Source organism: Filicampus tigris, chromosome 4 (genome assembly GCF_054856515.1).
Source record: "Filicampus tigris isolate MCC_2025a chromosome 4, RoL_Ftig_1.0, whole genome shotgun sequence".
Taxonomy (NCBI): domain Eukaryota; kingdom Metazoa; phylum Chordata; class Actinopteri; order Syngnathiformes; family Syngnathidae; genus Filicampus; species Filicampus tigris.
Window position 1 is genome coordinate 10,216,205 of NC_141220.1, and position 14,290 is coordinate 10,230,494.

At 41.7% G+C, this 14,290-nt stretch overlaps 2 protein-coding genes across 2 annotated transcripts; both read left to right on the top strand.

The window, feature by feature from the left end:
* The first annotated feature begins 755 nt into the window (after positions 1 to 755).
* On the top strand, positions 756 to 7,617 carry spty2d1 (SPT2 chromatin protein domain containing 1). The gene is made up of 6 exons (XM_086029562.1): positions 756 to 1,421; positions 2,698 to 2,812; positions 2,882 to 4,342; positions 6,599 to 6,755; positions 6,853 to 6,930; positions 7,027 to 7,617. Exons 1-6 carry the CDS (start codon positions 1,359 to 1,361, stop codon positions 7,112 to 7,114), a joined length of 1,962 nt encoding a protein of 653 aa, XP_085885688.1. The 5' UTR covers positions 756 to 1,358; the 3' UTR covers positions 7,115 to 7,617.
* A 375-nt stretch (positions 7,618 to 7,992) lies between these two features.
* Positions 7,993 to 14,194, top strand: uevld (UEV and lactate/malate dehyrogenase domains). The gene is made up of 12 exons (XM_086028395.1): positions 7,993 to 8,139; positions 9,010 to 9,094; positions 9,208 to 9,273; positions 9,347 to 9,510; positions 9,579 to 9,717; positions 9,792 to 9,886; positions 10,882 to 10,987; positions 11,284 to 11,454; positions 11,851 to 12,015; positions 12,175 to 12,259; positions 12,360 to 12,483; positions 13,620 to 14,194. Exons 1-12 carry the CDS (start codon positions 8,098 to 8,100, stop codon positions 13,782 to 13,784), a joined length of 1,407 nt encoding a protein of 468 aa, XP_085884521.1. The 5' UTR covers positions 7,993 to 8,097; the 3' UTR covers positions 13,785 to 14,194.
* Positions 14,195 to 14,290: the final 96 nt, after the last annotated feature.

A 14,290-nucleotide genomic window follows, 5' to 3' on the forward strand; every position in this document is an offset into this window, starting at 1 on the left:
CCCACCTTCCAAAAACATGCATGGTAAGTTGATTGTACACTCTAAATTGCCCCTGTGATTGTGAGTGCGGACTTTGTTTGTCCCAACCAATTCAGGGCCGTTTGCCCGAAGACAGCTGGGATACCTTGTGCCCGCGACCCTTGTGGGGATAAGCATTTAGGATAATGGATGGGTGGGTAGGAAAAACAAATAAATCAATCTTTTTTAATCGGTTACCAGCTGGTCACAGTAAATAAAAAATGTATCAGTTATCTGAACCGCTGTTCCTCACCAATAAATGAATGGATGAATCAATAAATACATTGCAGGAAGTTAATTCATTACTAATTACCTTCATAGAATTATCGTTTCATTTCATTTTCTTTCTATTTCTAAGAAAGGTTATGGACTTATAGTGAGTTGATTTTTTTTTTTAAAGGAAAAAGTTGGGTTGGAAGACGTTTTTTGTTTGCGAATAAAGAAATGCTACATTCATAAGACAATTAAAAATAAAAACAAATTCAGTAGCATGCCCACAAAATCTACTTGCAGGATATATTTTATGAAGAAACGTGATTAATTTCTTTTACTTTGTACTTGTAATAAATACGGGAAAAGGGCAAACGGTCCTGTTCTGGAGTATTCCAGGTATCACATATGACGTGTGCTTAATGATATCGCCCTCGCGTGGTGGAGCCATGTCACAGGCGGAAATGTTTTTTTTTTTTTTTTTTAACAAGCTCAACTATTAAACTATCCATCCATCATAGGTCGTTTGGTGACACTAGGTTGGTAATACTGGATGTTGAAAATAAAACTTTAATGTAACTTAAATTACATCCCCTTATGTTTAGAATTAATGTAAGAAATAAACCCGGCCTGTCTAAACTGAATCCGAATGGCGCTTTCAAACACGGAAGTACGTAACATTGAACTAGCTCATTTCCGCAGCACTGCCTCCGAGTCCTTTGGCATTTCGGCGTTATACGTCGCTATCGTCGACCAAACACCAGTTGCCTATTGTGTTTGTTTGAGTTGTTCATGTTTTATTTCAGAATGACTGAATTTGACTGAAGTGTTTCTCATAGTCTAATGTTTCGGCGACTTCACATCCAAGGCTTCTTGGTTACCCCTGACGTAGTGTTAGCTAACTTTGCTACTCAATGCTAGCCTAGGATTGAGGCGCAAAGTACTGTAGTTTTGCACCTCACTGTTTGCCACACAACTGACCCATTTCTCTAATAAGTTCCTAATAAGAGATACGTGGCGTTTACGCGTAACACGCCATATCCAGTGTTACAGCTGTGTGAGTTGTGTGGCAGGACGCTAAACTCACATCTTCCTGCTTCAAAAGACAGCTGACACTATATGCTGCTAACATGATGGACTTTGACAACGTGCTGTCAATCGCCACTCAAAACCAGGACGTCGGCATTATTCAAGTAAGTGAAATGAGCAAACATCTTTTCTTGAATATCGAGAAAAACGGGGGTTCGTCTCCAACCGTGGGTACACAAATGCCAGCTCATCTTGGCTGTCAGTGACGTCTCCGAATGACGCATCTGTTAGCAAACTTGCTGCTAACTTCCACATCTGGTAGCATGTTGAAGTTGCTCTGCATGCGCCAATTAAAATAGCATGTATTAGATCGCCACGGTTGTCTCAGTATGTTAAGTTAAACTGAATAAAGGACTAGATTGAGTAACTGCGTTAAGTACAAATGCGCATAGTACACCGCTCCATGATGTCACTCATGAACTGACGCGACGAAGTAACATTTACGCAGTTATTTGTTGCCATAGAAGCATAAGCAGACTCTAACCAGGGGTGGGCAATTGCAAATGCAGGGTATCCTGCATGTTTTATGTCTCCCTGCTCCAACACACCCGATTCAAATGATCAACTCTTTAGCAAGCTCCACAGAAGCTGATTAACGAGCCTGATAATTTGAATCAAAACATTCAGGATACCGGCCCTCGAAGACCGGAGTTGCTCAGATCTACCGTCGACCTTCTACGCTTATGCTAAAAACAATACAACACTCTTGAAACAAAAATAAACATAGCATCACTAATCCTCCTTGCTCATCTTATTTTTAGGTGTTACCTGTTTTCCAACTTGCAGGCATATTTTAAACCCAAATTTTGGCTGTACTCCAAATTGTATGTCATGTGGAGCATCACGTCCCACTGTAGTTGAGTATGTGTCACTACTCCCCCTTCTGATGTCACCCATCACTTCATTGGTTAACGTTCAACATGATAATAACTGAATGCAGGGGCATATAATGATATTTATCAGCTGTTGTAGTTGTAATGGGCCCTTTGAGGGCAACTGTAACCCTGAGACCCGCAATTAAAAAGACTAAGACACACTTTTAGGTTTGTCACCACTATGAGCTGTCTGTATGTTGTTTCGGGGGATACGTAATAAAAAGGCTCTTAATATTATTGTATGCAAGTCTTGAGAGAGGTGTTGGTTTGGGTGATATTGTGGGGGATTTCTAGTCAAATAGATGTAACAAAAAAAACTGGAACATCAGGTTTGGACCGAACTTTATAGGATAAGAATAACATTTTGTAGTGGCGCCATTAGTCATGTAGTAGGTGACATTACTGACTTTAACTTCAGCCATTAAAGCCTGCTTTGTCTTTTCATGTCAAATGTTGACTGGAGAAGATTCTCTCTACATAATTTTTGCTCTCCTTTTTTCAACAGAAAAGATATAGTTTACAAGCCGGTCCCCCTAAAAGGGACCCGAAGTCAAAAGGCGTCAATCCTGCTGCTGTGCAGGCACTCCTGAAGAAGCGACAAAATGAGGCCAGAGTCAAAGGTAAGAAATGCAAATTGTTTTGAGTACATTGTGAATTGTTTATACAATGGTATTTATATATGTTTTCAGAAACTGAATTGAAGAGACAAAAGGAAGATCTTCTGGCCAAAAGGGTTGAGCTGAAGTCTGATCGTAAAGCGAGAGCCATGGCTTCGAGAACGAAAGACAATTTCAGAGGTTACAACGGGATCCCAGTGGTGGATGTTCCAAAGAAGAGGAGGACAAAGCAGGAAATTGAGAGGGAAAAAAAAGAGAGTGAAGAAAAATTTAGAAATTACTCAGTTGACCCAGAGGATGATGAAGACAATTATGAGTATGAACAGACAGATTCCGAGCCTGAACAAGATCCAGAACCTTTAAGACCCGGCAAAGACTCAAGTTTTGGTGGAAGCACTAGTGGCTCCAGAGCCTCCCCTAAAAAAACTAGCGGCGCTCCAAAGACTGCTCCACCTCGCATGAACTTTGCAGACTTGCTCAAATTGGCTGAGAAGAAGCAATACGAGCCGGTGGAGCTAAAAGGAAAGGTAGTGAAGGAAGAAAGGCTCCGCACAGCTGACGAGTTAAAGGAGCTCGAGATGGAACGCAGAGCAAGGAGCCGCAACAAAGACGTAAAGACGGAGAGAGAATACAAGCCTCCATCTACTTCTAATACTCTAAGAAAAAACGTGTCTGAAAAAGAGCCGAAGAATTCTAAACCACAAAAGAGTTTAGCGGAAAGGCCCAATCAGTCCAATGTGATAGTGAAAAAGTCTGTAGCAACACCTTCAAAGGTCACCAGTGGTGAGAGAGAAAGAGACCGACCCAAGATCCCAATTCCTTCAAAAGCCACTTCTCAGGTTTCAGCCAAACAGGCGGTCCCTAAGCCTTCGTCGAGTCATGCATCAAGCATTTCAAGTGACCTTCGATTAAAAAAAGAGAGCACTTTATCCGCGCAAGGAAGACCTTCAGGCACACCTCAGTCCAGGCCTCATGGCACGCCTGTCAGAGAACCCAAGTCTTCAAATGGCAACCCACAAAAAAACAGACCTACTCAGGGTGGCTCCGCAAAGCAAGAGCGTCCAGTTTCAGGAAAAGGAGAACCACCGAGGTTTGCAAGCAATCCTGCAGTCAAATCAAGTGGTCATCCCATGGTCAGACCTCCGTCAAGTGGCCGTCCTAAAGAAGGGAACCAACCTCAGGCAAGGCCAGCGGTCACACCGCCGCCAAAGGCTTGTGGTCGTGGCTTACAGGCTCATCCTGCTGGCAGAGGGGGCCGGCCACCAGGTTTTGGACAGGGTCGAACCTCTAGCGCAGGGCCAGCAATCGCACCAGGGCGAGCTCCTGGCGGAGGCCCCCCACCCAACAGGCAACCCTCAGGCAGCTTTGGATCAGGACCTGGGAGACCCAAGTGCACTGTGGTGTCTGAGACCATCTCTTCCAAAAATGTCAGCGGGGCCCGACCTGGTGTTCCCCTTCGGCCAGGCATACCACAAAGACCTGGCATGGCCCCCAGGGCAGGAGGCCCAACCAGACCTCTGAACAGACCACCAGGTAAAAGACAATACAGTGATCCCTCATTTATTGCGGTTAATGGGGACCAGAACCTGGCGCGATAGGTGAAAAACCGCGAAGTAGCGTCGGACTTATTATTATTTTGTATGATATTTATTGTAGTTTTATTTTGGGGGATTTGCGCCTCTGTTACACTGTTGCGAACCCTGGCATGGTTCCCACACTTCTAAATACTTGTTACACAATCAATTTAACTTGAAAAATGTAAAATGAAGAATAGATACAAAGCTGCAGGTTGTGATAAGAATTGAGCTTCAACCGCAGCAGCTGACGATCACGACGGAACGTTCGCTAAAAACTACGTTAAAACGTTTTGATTTTTATCATAAAATTGACCTACCTTAACTAGAATACCATAGTGTAATTTATCCAATCCTGCACTTTAAAATGCTTGTCGTGGTCGTCGTGAAAAGTGAAAGTAAAAACGGCCGCTTCTTCTTCTTCTTCTTCTTCTTCTTCTTTGTTCCCTTTGTTGCCTCCTACTTCATTTAAAAACGAAGAAGAAGCATGGCCGCCGCATTAACTTTATCTTTGCACGATAACATCAATAAAGTCCGTTGGATAAAATGCAACGCGGGATTGTAGTTAAGGTAAGCTATTTTAAGACAACCTAAGACAAAACTAACAAACACTTTCACACTTTATTTGGCGATGTCTAAGTCGTCCGTGCCGACCGGCCGGGAGCGCGCTGCGCTCACGACATAAACACAGCTGTTGTACTGTACTAGCCGATTTTTACAAAACTTTATAAGAGCAAAGACATCATTACAAATACGGAGGAGAACGTATCCGGCTTGACTCTGACTAAATCAACGGCACATTTGAATAGTGGACGAGAGCGATGATGCACACCCAGTCAGCTCACATATAGTACACAGTGGAAAAAGTAAAGCCACTTGTGTAAATCCAGTCACCGCCTTTTATGAGTGCCTGTGTGTATGTACAAAGCCTCCGAGTCAACTCATATCTTTGAAACAATGCGTCTTTCTGCAGTATAGCTGCCGATATGGCTGTGTTGTTTCAATTTTAATTTGTTATGAATGCTTCTGAAAAATCCGCGATGCACCGAGGGCGCGAAAGTTGAAGCGCGAAGTAGCGAGGGATCACTGTACAGTACAGTACAGTACAGTACGGAACAAGATAATACATAGTTACTCTAATAGCAATGGTTAAGTAACTAAGGTGTGTGCAGTAATTTATTTATTTATTTTTTTCATTTTTGGATGTACTTGAAAGTTATGTTTTTTTGTTTGTTTGTTTGTTTTGAGGCAGTTTGAAATCAACTCAGATTAATTCTCCATATGCATTCAGCTCAGTAATATATACGAGGGGCAGTCAAAAAACAACAATGATTTTGCCAGATTTTTTTTTTCCTCTTTTCTTTTAGAAAATGCAAGACTGCGATTTACTTTATTCCTCCAAACCAAACAGTCTTTGAAACAGTTTTTTTTTTAAATTTACCAGCATTATTGTAGCACTTTAGGAACCTCATGGAAAGTGGTTTGTTTATAATGATTTAATCACTGAATAATACTGTCGTATATGTAACTTGGGTTCATGCAGGTGTTGCTTGTAAGTAGGGCTGCAACCAACCTTTTTATTAATCGATTAATACATTGATTGTTTTGTTGCTTAATCAATAAATCTGGTAAAAAAAAAGTTTTAATTTTCATCCTGTTATCCAAAAACAGGACCGTATTTCAAATGCAGAAGATGCACAAACGTAAATGAATTATGATTCAGATACTGGTTTCGTCTGTAACATGTCATAGAATTGGCAAGAATGTTGATTATTGTTTTACATAGTAAAAGCTGATGTTTGCAAATGTCTTATTTTGAAAAAACTCAAAGATAAGCAGTCTGCTTTCATGGAAGACTATAGAAATCAGAAGATTTACTGTTGGGAGACTGAAATTTCGAGGAATTAAACAAATTCCCTCGAAATGAGTAAATGGTTACCCAAAAAATTCTTGATTAATTTGATAATTACCCGATTAATCGTTGCATCAATACATGTAAGTGCGGGCGCACTTTGAACTACGAAAGCTATTAGAATAAACTCGAAATTATCAACGGCCTTGCGACAAATATGTAGTATGTGTACAGTATTATCAATTGGCATTCCCGGTGAAATAGTCCTTTGTTGTCTATGACTATGCATTTCTAGTTAGATCAGTTAAAACTGCATTGTTATAACAGACATAATTGTTTCCTTTTTCTTGATCTATTATCTAGGTACAACACTACCACCCATCACTATAGCATACAAGAGAAAATATGAGGAGCAAGAGGATTATGATTCTGAAATGGATGACTTTATTGATGATGGAGATGATGAGCAGGCGGAGGTTTCCAAACACATTAAGGAAATCTTTGGCTATGACCGAAACAAGTAAGGGTTGCTGATCTACTCACATCTTTTACTATCAAGTCAATGATTGTATGATTTATTTATTTGTTTATTTTATTTTTTTTACCATCCCACACAGATACAGAGATGAAAGTGATTATGCTCTCAAATTCATGGAGAGCAGCTGGCGAGATATGCAGAAAGAAGAAGCAAGGAGGTAACGAAATGGATTGCCTTGATTTTGCATTTCCGGGTATTTTGTGGCCTTTGCGCTGCCTTTACTCACTGTCATTTTTTTCCTTGCCTGTCTTAGTCTAAAATTGGCTGTGCAAGAAGATTTGGAGGAGGAGCGAAAAGAGCAAGAGGAGATGAAAAGGACGACTGCCAAGAGGAAAAAATGAACTGAATCACTTGAAATTGTTGTCATGGACAAGAAAGACTCCAGTCACCTGGCCAGCTATAGGACAATGTGTTTGACATTACTTCATGTAAAGCACAGCGGCATACACAATGTTATGTTCACTTTTCTCCTCTTGTTTTCTCAATCACTGAAAGGTGTGATACATGACATTGAAACAGAATGACCTTGGAGGATACATGATTTTGGTAGAAGTTGATCAAGAAATAACCTTTAAAAGCAAAATATGCACAGATGTTTCTGGCGTTAGATGCAAGTGACATTTTTCCCTTCCTTCTCCCCAATATTTATTTCCTTCCATCAAAAGCAAAGTCTCATTTTCAAAAAGTAACGTTTGAGTGTGAAAGAGTGTTTTTGTTGAAAGCTGGTATACAGTGCCAGTGGTACCTATTTTTGAACAGACGGTGTACCATATTTCACATGAATTTGGATTCTAACTACACAAAATGTGTAACATTGTTTCTTGATAAAAGATTTTGAAACAAATATCTGGAAGGGCTGTGTCTTCACAGAATTTGCTGGTTAATGTTGTGGTGGACTCGTGGGAAGCAGGTTTTCCTTGCAGTCAATCTAAGGTTAAAAGTTTTGGATAGCTTAGTTTGCATGTTTTGGATTTTCCTCCACATACTTTGGCTTCTTACCTCCTACAGTTTGTACATATTAATGATAAATACAGACTTTTAATCATGTTTATATTTGTCCTAGCAAACAACAGCTGTTTCCTGACATCCCACTTTCCCCAATGTGCATGATGTGTTAGTGTTAGTTTAGTTTTAGTGTAATTTGAAGTCCTTTACTACACGCGTCAAAAAATATTACATCTGTTCCTCTCGGGCCACCGTACTTGACTAAGAAATGGGTGGGGCTTGTTATTACCTTAGCTACTCGAGAAAGTTTGCGGAAGTTTGTGAAGTCTGTTAGGAAGCAAGAACCCGGAGTGAACGCTGTCAATTAAAGCATTCTTAGATGGACCTCCGTTCGGAGAAAATTCAGCGGGTCATATCCAAGGTGAGTTAAAAGCGCAATCCAAGATTGAGGACTTTGATTGGAAAACGATGAGCAATGCTGTAAATTGCCGGCCGGCCAGCACAGCGTGCTAACAAGCTTGTCCCTATCAGCTGTCAACAACTGGCTGGACCCGTTCCGTGACTTAGTCTTTCATAATTTAACACGGAAGCGTTGAATCACTTTGAAACCTTAATGTATATTATTCTGCGTTAGATCCGCAAGAGAAATTGACAATACATAATTCGTCTAATTTTCACCTAATTGCTGATGTGGTTGGCAAATGTCTAGTACTAGTAGATTACATACACACACACGCAAACTCAATTAATTTTCACACGTCGGTAGGGTTTTATCTATCTATAAATATATTCCTTAATTTCCTTTATTTGGTTCTACAGCCTTCAGTAGGTTACGTCTTACAACTGACTTTAGGCGAAAGGCAAGTATACCCCAAACAAGCATCCACCCTCAAATTTACAACATGAGGGCAGTTTTGAGTTTTCAATTGACCCAACACGTTTGTCATTGGACTGTAAATGGGCTTTGGTTTGTATAGCGCTTGTCCACCCTCACGGCAGCTTTCTCCTCATATGACGCAGCATCAGGAGCAACTCTGGGTTCGTAATCTTTCACAGGGGCTCAGGATGATACCCGCAATCTTCGTTTTGGGAGACAACCCGCTCCAACTGCCTCACCTGAGCCATGCTGGAGGAATCCCACACAACCACCAGAATAAACCGGATTTAATCTAATAATAGATCGGAATAAGAAAGAATCGCAACAAACCATGAATAATAGACTGAATCTTTATGCCGTATCGTATTTGAATGGATTAGCTGTCTGCCTATCTGCACGTCTGTCTAATTTCAGTACAAGTTCCACGATGTTGCTCTTGAAGAATTGGACAAAATTGAGAACGCCTTCCCTGGGATGATCCCTTCTGTGGGCAGATATAGTGAGTTCTGTGCAAGGGCACTATTCTTTCTCTCTCTCACACACACACGCACACGCACATACACGTACACGGCGACCACGGTGTCTCACTATAACCTCTGTTCCAAATTGTAGCATTCAATGATGGATCCCAGAAAGAGCTCCTGAAATTGAATGGGAACCTTCCGGTCAAGTATGAAGGTAAGATTTGTATTTGGGAGCGTCTGGTTGATTGTTGTGTGATGCAGCCCAACAATGTCTTTTGCTCTTAAAGGACGCTCCTACAACTTCCCCATCCAGCTGTGGCTGATGGACTCCTTTCCAGTCACGCCTCCCATTTGCCTCCTGAGGCCCACACCAGACATGATGATCAGGGAGGGCAAACACGTGGACGCACGAGGACGCATCTACCTGCCTGTGTTGCATAACTGGGATCACGTATGTCGCTCCCCTTGTCTGTAAATGTTCAATGTCACTTGCTCTCATGAGTTGTTCCCCCGATGCAGCCCAAGTCATCAGTAGTGTATCTTCTGGAGGAGATGATTTCCAAGTTTCAAGAGGATCCTCCCCTGTCCTCTAACACCGCAGGGCAGAAGGATCCACAGGAGCTCCTGGCATTTGTCAATAATCTCCGGATCAATGATAGTACGTCACTTCAACTGCTCTGCTTGTGCTATAACCCCTTGCTATTTAACAGCTTCTACCTTTTTCAATTTCAGGTACCGTCAGACACCATGATCACCCAGTCCACAAAGTCTCTGTTATCGGAGGAGGGGATTTAGGAATGGCCGCAGTGATAAGCATTTTGGCCAAGGTTTTCACCTTTCAACAAAGTACTGTGCAAATAGGACAAACGCCATTGGGAGTACACGAAACGTAATTTTCCCAAAACTGTATAAGCCAATGAAGGACTGTTACAATTTGGGTGAGGATCGGGATCAAGGTATGGATATAGGGAGCCCGGTAGCCTGGTGGTTGGCACGTCTGCATCGCAGATTCTGGCCTTGAGTCTTGTGTATGGCCTTCCAGTGTGGCGTTTGTACATTAGGTTCCACCTGTGCCAGATTCCAACGTAGTATCAGAGCTGTGTCAGAGGCGGAAGGCCGCCACTTCATCCCCCGCTGCTCACAAGTCACGACCCTATTGTGTTGAAATTAATCGCCACTGTTCGACTTTGTTGGGTTGCGTCCAAAAAGGCACAGGCCAATACGCCTCTGATGTGCCAATTTTGTAAAAAAAAAAAAGAAAAGAAAAGAAAATGAAGTCAGTTTTACTTTTACATTAGCTCTTGACACTTTCCATCGGGAGCAGGTTCAGAACCATGCTCCTCACACATAAAAAAAAAAAACAACAGAACCCCAAATTACCACACACTAGGCGGTGGAGGCAAAGAAAATCTCCCATTAGGGAAGAAACGGCAAGTAGGCCCGAGACTTGGTGTGGGGCGACCGTCTGCCTTGACTGGCTGAGATGAGATAGCGTGATAAAGGATAGTGACAGCAGGTAGAAAGAGATGATTTTTGCAGGGATCGGGAAGCCATGTGTTCAACGTGAACTGTATTCTCGGTAATAACTCCATGGTGAGTCGCAATCTGCCATTGGCTCGCAACCAGTCCACGTCTTCCATGAAGCTGGAAGTGGTCTGCAACAATCTTTTGACTTTTGTCAACAGTCCAGATGTTTGCGTTAGCCCAATGAATTGTGGTTCTCGATGATGCCTATGATTTTTGCACAGTGTTGTCTGTCATATTTTTGAACTGATTCTAAGCCTTGTACAAAACACGAATCCCTTCTTCTGTTCCGCCACAGTGTAAAGTAGATAAGCTTGTCTTCATTGATGTTGCCGAAAGTTCCACAAAGGGGGGCAGCACAGATCTGGAGATATTCCGGCTGCCAAAGGTGGAAATTTCCAAAGGTGTGTAGTTCTTCACACAGCCACACAAAAAAATACCCACTCAACCAGTACATACCGTTTTTCTTTTTTACCCCATCTACAAATGATCTGAACCATCCGTCTGTTTCAAAAATCGATTTGGCCCCTAGAGCACAAAACACCACTGCACTAGGGGGAAATTCTATTCGATTACATTAGATTAAATTCTATCGAGAGCAATTCTGCTGGCAAGGAATTTCCCACATTCTTCGTCAGCTCGGTACTTTCCGTCTATGACGCAGCAGCCATTTTTGACATTTTGCCTCCGCTCTCGTCAGATTTGTCTGCCTCCAAGGGCTCCAGGGTCATCGTGGTGACCGCCAACGCGTGGAGCAGCGAGCAGTCGTACGTGAGCGTGGTCCAGACCAACGTGGACCTGTTCAGAGGCATCATTCCAAAGTTGTCGCATCTCAACCCCGGCGCCGTCATGATCATCGCTTCTCAGCCGGGTAAGTGCCCGCCGGACGGACACAAGGCTGTTGTGGACAAAGGTGTGGGGACATTCGGAAATGATTACACCTACTGCTGTTGAGCAAGAAAGTTCAGTACAGGGCAGTTTGTATGCTTGGTACCTATCCTTTGAAGGACCTTGCTTTGCGCAATGGGGCACAGTCATGCTGGAACTGTTGTCGTTTGTACACACTAAGAGCTGTGTAATATTTTATCACTAGAATATTAGGCGCAGCTTTTGTGATGATGCACTACTGTTGTATATCACTGCAAACAACAGCCATAAAAAGAAACCTGTTCTTCACTTAAGGGTGAACGAAGAGCCTAATTAATGCAACGAATGAAGATCTGTCCAAAAAGTACCGGTATATATTGTCTTTCTGCCTTCTCTCCAGTGGATGTGATGACACACGTTGCATGGAGACAGAGCGGCCTCCCTCCAACACAAGTCATCGGGGCCGGCTGTAATCTGGACTCTGAGCGTCTCGGTCACATTCTGAATATTTCCTTAAACACTCACAAACAGGCCTGGGTCATCGGAGAGCATTCGGACAACAAAGGTGAATGCGAATGTGAAACACTCAGTGAGCTGTTTCCATTCTTTTGAATTTTGCTGCCACTTCACTTGTACAGTATTGACTTAGCCAGCTATGCTGCTCTACCTGCTAGTTTTGTACTGATTCACATTGACACTAACTTGTCAGCACTTTTTCACGCAGTCCCTGTGATGAGTAACAATGAGCCGGGCTCAGAAAAGCCGCTGGAAATCTCAGGATCGAGCTCCACCAAACCACTGCTCGGCAGGTAAGGTCCTCAGTTATTCATTTAATTCCAGCAAAGGATTAAAGTAAGGACTTTTGAAAATTAGTTGAGTAGTTGACATGTGTGTGACGTGTCCCTCCAGAGCCTTTGATATCATGAAGAATCGAGGTCAGCGTTCATGGTCTGTTGGTTTATCTGTTGCTGATCTCACTCAAAGCATCCTGACGGATAGGAAAAAAGTCCACTCCATCACCACTCTTGCCCAGGTGACACGTCATTATAAAAACATATATTTTCATCACTAGCACCACAATTGGGATCTATTTGTTTTATAATCAACCTCTCCAAAACCTTTAACTCATTCACTGCCAGACATTTTCAGACCCTCTTTTACCCCAACGTTTTAAAATATAGAAAAATAAAATTAAAATTAAATTTAAAAAATTTGGGAGAAAAAAATATTAATAAATTCCTGGGATTGAATGGCTGGACTTTGAAAAGACAAATGAATATGTCCTTGGCATTGAATGAGTTAATGACACTTTTAGGTGAGAGGGTGCATACAGTAATCTTGGCGTCCATTACCAAGAGCAGGGGTGTCTATGCTGTCCTGGGGGCCATTTGCGACTTGCTGCATTTTTTTTTATTGGCCCTATGTATTCTAATAATGAAGTTAAACACATTAACAAGGTAAACAAAAAAGGAAGAAAGTACACTAGTTAATTTTTTTTATTAAAAAAAAAAAGTTGAATGTTGCAAGACAAATACATTTTAAAAAGTTCAACTTGTCACTTTTTATTTAAAATTGCAAATACATTTGACTGTTACACAATATTGGTTTTTTAAAATAATTTGAATGTTAAGATAGCGCACAATTTTTACATTTAGATATCATACTAAAACGTCTTTATCACCATTACAACCAACATGATTTTTTTTCCCTTAAATATTGAACTGCCTATCATATGTTGACCTACAGCAGTGTTGCCCAACTTTTGAGCCAAGGCACATACTGTAGATGAGAAAAATGTCACAGCACACCAGACATAAATGTCTCAAAAAGTGGATATGAACTGTACCTTTTGCCATGTAATGGAAGCGTGTTTTATTGTTCTGCCTGTTACTGTGCATTGCTATCACAGATGGATAAACAGATGCGGGAAGATACATTATTTGTAGTCAATTTTCAGGCAAATTAAGTGAAACTTGATCATTACACATGCACATACTTTTTCTGTATGTGACCCTCAAAGGCAAACACTTGAACATCCCTGACCTCGAGGAAGAACATAGACATCAGTATTTCTGAGATATAACTTTACAAATATTTCTTCATAATTAGGCCCACAATCAGTGTTCAAATGATATTTAACAGGTGGTTCATGTGCGCTTCTTTGTCTAGGGCTGGAGCGGTATAGGAGCAGAGGTGTTCTTCAGCTTGCCGTGCCTCCTGGGGTCAAACGGCTCCATGCGCCTGGCTGGTGTGTCACTGGGGAAGGAGGAAGACTCCAAGCTGAAGGAGAGCATCAGCTCGCTCACTAGCCTCATGAGTCAGCTGAGGATATGAAGGGTGGTGACTGCACTGACCAGTCATGGAGTGCCTCGTTACTTGCTGGCCTTCCTCCACAGATGGACTGACATCATGTTGATATCATCCCTAACTTATAATGGTTAACATGCAAGCTTCAATGTATGTATGCACAACCTGTCTTTAACCATCCTGTTTGTCTTGATCTTGTATATTGACTTTTGAGTGGGAAAGAAATCACTAATTTGTACAAAATCTATATTTATACTAAACACATGGAGATATTTTGTCACAGAAATCATCAATTGTTACATTTTACATTGAGTGCAAAAAATATAGTTCTCCTTCAGATCATTTTGAAGGGTTTGTAAGTTTGATGTGATTTTTTTCCAACCACACAAATGTTATGCTTTGGGGAGGAAGTCATTGAATAAAGTGCAACCAGGGTATTTAGATCTTTTTTTTTTTTTTTTAATTTAACAGAATTTGCATTTTGCACACCTGGAACATAACACCAACATGTACGGTACATGTTTATGGGAGTG

Bases quoted from the DNA above. Each gene is read 5' to 3' on its own strand.
- spty2d1 (XM_086029562.1), top strand. From the start codon at position 1,359: ATGATGGACTTTGACAACGTGCTGTCAATCGCCACTCAAAACCAGGAC. The intron at 1,422-2,697 runs GTAAGTGAAATG...TTTTTTCAACAG, and splicing joins AGGACGTCGGCATTATTCAA to AAAAGATATAGTTTACAAGC. The intron at 4,343-6,598 runs GTAAAAGACAAT...TCTATTATCTAG, and splicing joins ACCTCTGAACAGACCACCAG to GTACAACACTACCACCCATC.
- uevld (XM_086028395.1), top strand. From the start codon at position 8,098: ATGGACCTCCGTTCGGAGAAAATTCAGCGGGTCATATCCAAG. The intron at 9,095-9,207 runs GTGAGTTCTGTG...TCCAAATTGTAG, and splicing joins CCCTTCTGTGGGCAGATATA to CATTCAATGATGGATCCCAG. The intron at 9,511-9,578 runs GTATGTCGCTCC...CCCCCGATGCAG, and splicing joins TGTTGCATAACTGGGATCAC to CCCAAGTCATCAGTAGTGTA.